Raw genomic sequence first — 2,519 nt, forward strand, 5'->3', positions numbered from 1 at the left:
AGTAATTTTTTGGCATTAGCTTTTTTAATGAATGTTTACTTTTCTGTTGAGTAACGTTTTTTCCACTTAATTCACTTCCAACAGGAACTTCTTAGTACAGAACAGAAGAACCATTCTAAAACAGTTATTTTGGTCCCCCATGTAGACAAACCCTTAAAGTCTACATTAAAAAGTAAGGTGTAAACTGCTCAGTAGTATTTTATGATAAGGTTAAGCCCTTTTCATAAAATATCCTGTTACAGAAAATTCAGATAAGGTGTTTTCTTATTTTGCACTATTGCTATTACTGTACTGAGAGCCTTCTGTTGAGCTGAAATTTTGTTCCTGAAAGTTTCATTTTTCTTTTTGTTTTTAAATAAGTGTATTACTACAGCACAGCTATAAGTTCTTGTAATGCTGCTACTTGCTTTCATTTTTCTGATCCAAGATGAAGCTAGATATTAAAACTGAGATAAATTTAGGATTTTTTTCATATATTGTACTAAAATACTTTATTTTTTTCAATCCTTTTTTATTTACTTTTCCAATAGCTCTCAAAGAGATTAATGGACAAAAAATTTAAAGAGAAAATCACAGATGCTTTACAAAAGTTAGAGCATCATGGTGGAAAGGTGAGTTGTTGTTGTTCCCTACATGTTACTTATGTATATGTCTACAGAGACTGATTCCTTCTTACGTGTATTTGGCCCTGTTTAGACATTTTACATTAGCCAGGACAACAATAAGGATCGGAACCCAGGATTGCTTCATACTGTAATTCTAGTCTCATGAGTTGGGTTTTGCAGTATTTAGGGATGGAATACATGAATTCATTAAGATCTTTGTCTTTTAGTTCCACTTATGTTGCAGCCTCATATTTTACATTATTGTTATCATCTTTTCTGGAAAAGTTGAAGCAAAGTACCCATTTAATTTTGGGGCCATACCTAGATTATCTATAATCATAATCCCTCAATATCACTGCATAGCACCCCCATGTCTTTGTTTCTTGTTGTCTTTTTATCTACATAGCTAAAATACCTAAAACAGTTATACTATATAATTTTTAATTACTTTTGCAAGGTCAGCTCAATTTAGTTTACCTATTTGGTAATTCAGTACCTCATTCCAGCTATTTCTGATCCTCATAAAGTAACTTTCCATGCTGAATTTTCTTTTTTCTTCTTCTTCCCTGCTCTTCTGTTTACTCCTACACTTTTTTGCACCGATTATTAAATTAGTTATGTATAGAGTAATAAGTAAAAGACTTTTTCCCTCACTTGTGAAATCTAGCAAGAATTTGCATCCTAACTTGAATTTATAGAGATTCCAGTTCTTTTCTACACTTAGACCTTTTCAGCCCAGTTGACCACACTAACTAGTTCAGTTGATATCAGTCTGTCCTTTTGGGGAAAAATAAGTTAGTGGCTTGCTTCTCTTTTGCTTTTTTTTTCCTATTTAGAAAAATGTTTCTCTCAGAAAATGCTACCTTAACTTAGTTTTGTCCTCAAAGCTTTTCTTGTAATAGCTTTTTGGGGGCTTGTTTTATAGTGTTTTGATATGTACAAGGTTGAGGAAACCTCATAACTTGGGCGTCATAAGAATTGAAGCTTCTTATTGTTTAAAATCAATTTTTATCAACAGGAGAGTGTGGCTGTCATCAAATCTAAAATCCCAACCTATTGTTCCATCTCCTCTTGAACAAGAAATGTTGTCGTCACTGTACTTGTAGCTGAGCTCAGGGAAATCAGAAGTTGCCTGTGGACATCACTGGAATTTCCTTGGGGTATAATTTATTCTGTTTAAAACTAACTGCAAATCTCCTGGAATGTGCTGGGACTGAGGGGAGAAGAGATGAATATTTGCAGTGAAGTGAACATACATCAACTTGTGCAAGTCTAATTCTGGAAAATAGTTAACTTTTTCCTGTGCTCTAAATCTGAAACTACATTCAATAATTGGCTATCTACATTTGTTGCAAAAGTAGAGTAAATATCAATTAATTTTTGCTGTGTATTTCAATTTCTTTTACTAATTCTGTCACATCTACTATGTTTGTGTGTTTATCATGTATGACGCAAGAATTTGGCTGTAATTACTTGAGCAGTAACCAACTCATTGCTAAATGGCATGTACCTGTTTATTTTGATATTGATGTAACTTGCAGTAATTTATTCCCATGATGAGTCTTGTGCAGATGGAAAATGTGAGGGTATCATCACAGAAGTACTGATTTTTATACCACTCATGATAGTGTTGTTTCAATAGTATGAATAATGTAAAAATAGTAACTCAAGTGTTGATGTAACAATGTTATTCTGAATCCTTCCTCCTATGCCCTGCTTCTACCTGTCTCCATCCTGGTAACTTTGCATTTTAACTTTGTCAGGTAAATTACTTAAGTATTAAACTGTTAGTTCAGTACTACTTGAAGCTGGTAACTCAGGATACTTGTATGTAAACTTTTAAACAATAAATCCATTTTGTTAAAGAAATATTAAATCCAAAGAAATGCTGCTGGGTGTCTTCCCCCCCCCCCC

At 33.3% G+C, this 2,519-nt stretch overlaps 1 protein-coding gene across 3 annotated transcripts in view; it reads left to right on the forward strand.

Moving 5' to 3' along the window:
* The window catches only part of PACRGL (PARK2 coregulated like), a 39,359-nt gene extending 36,841 nt beyond the window's left edge, over window positions 1-2,518 (forward strand). For 2 of the 3 annotated variants that reach the window (XM_019526552.1, XM_019526553.1), the window contains exons 8-9: window positions 531-611; window positions 1,624-2,518. In XM_019526552.1, the coding sequence (XP_019382097.1) occupies window positions 531-611; window positions 1,624-1,680 (138 nt within the window). In that variant the 3' untranslated portion in view covers window positions 1,681-2,518. The other variant, XM_019526554.1, reaches the window with a different exon arrangement.
* The last annotated feature ends 1 nt before the right edge of the window (window position 2,519 follows it).

This window comes from Gavialis gangeticus, unplaced genomic scaffold (assembly GCF_001723915.1).
Source record: "Gavialis gangeticus isolate Ggan-Ray unplaced genomic scaffold, GavGan_comp1, whole genome shotgun sequence".
Taxonomy (NCBI): Eukaryota; Metazoa; Chordata; order Crocodylia; family Gavialidae; genus Gavialis; species Gavialis gangeticus.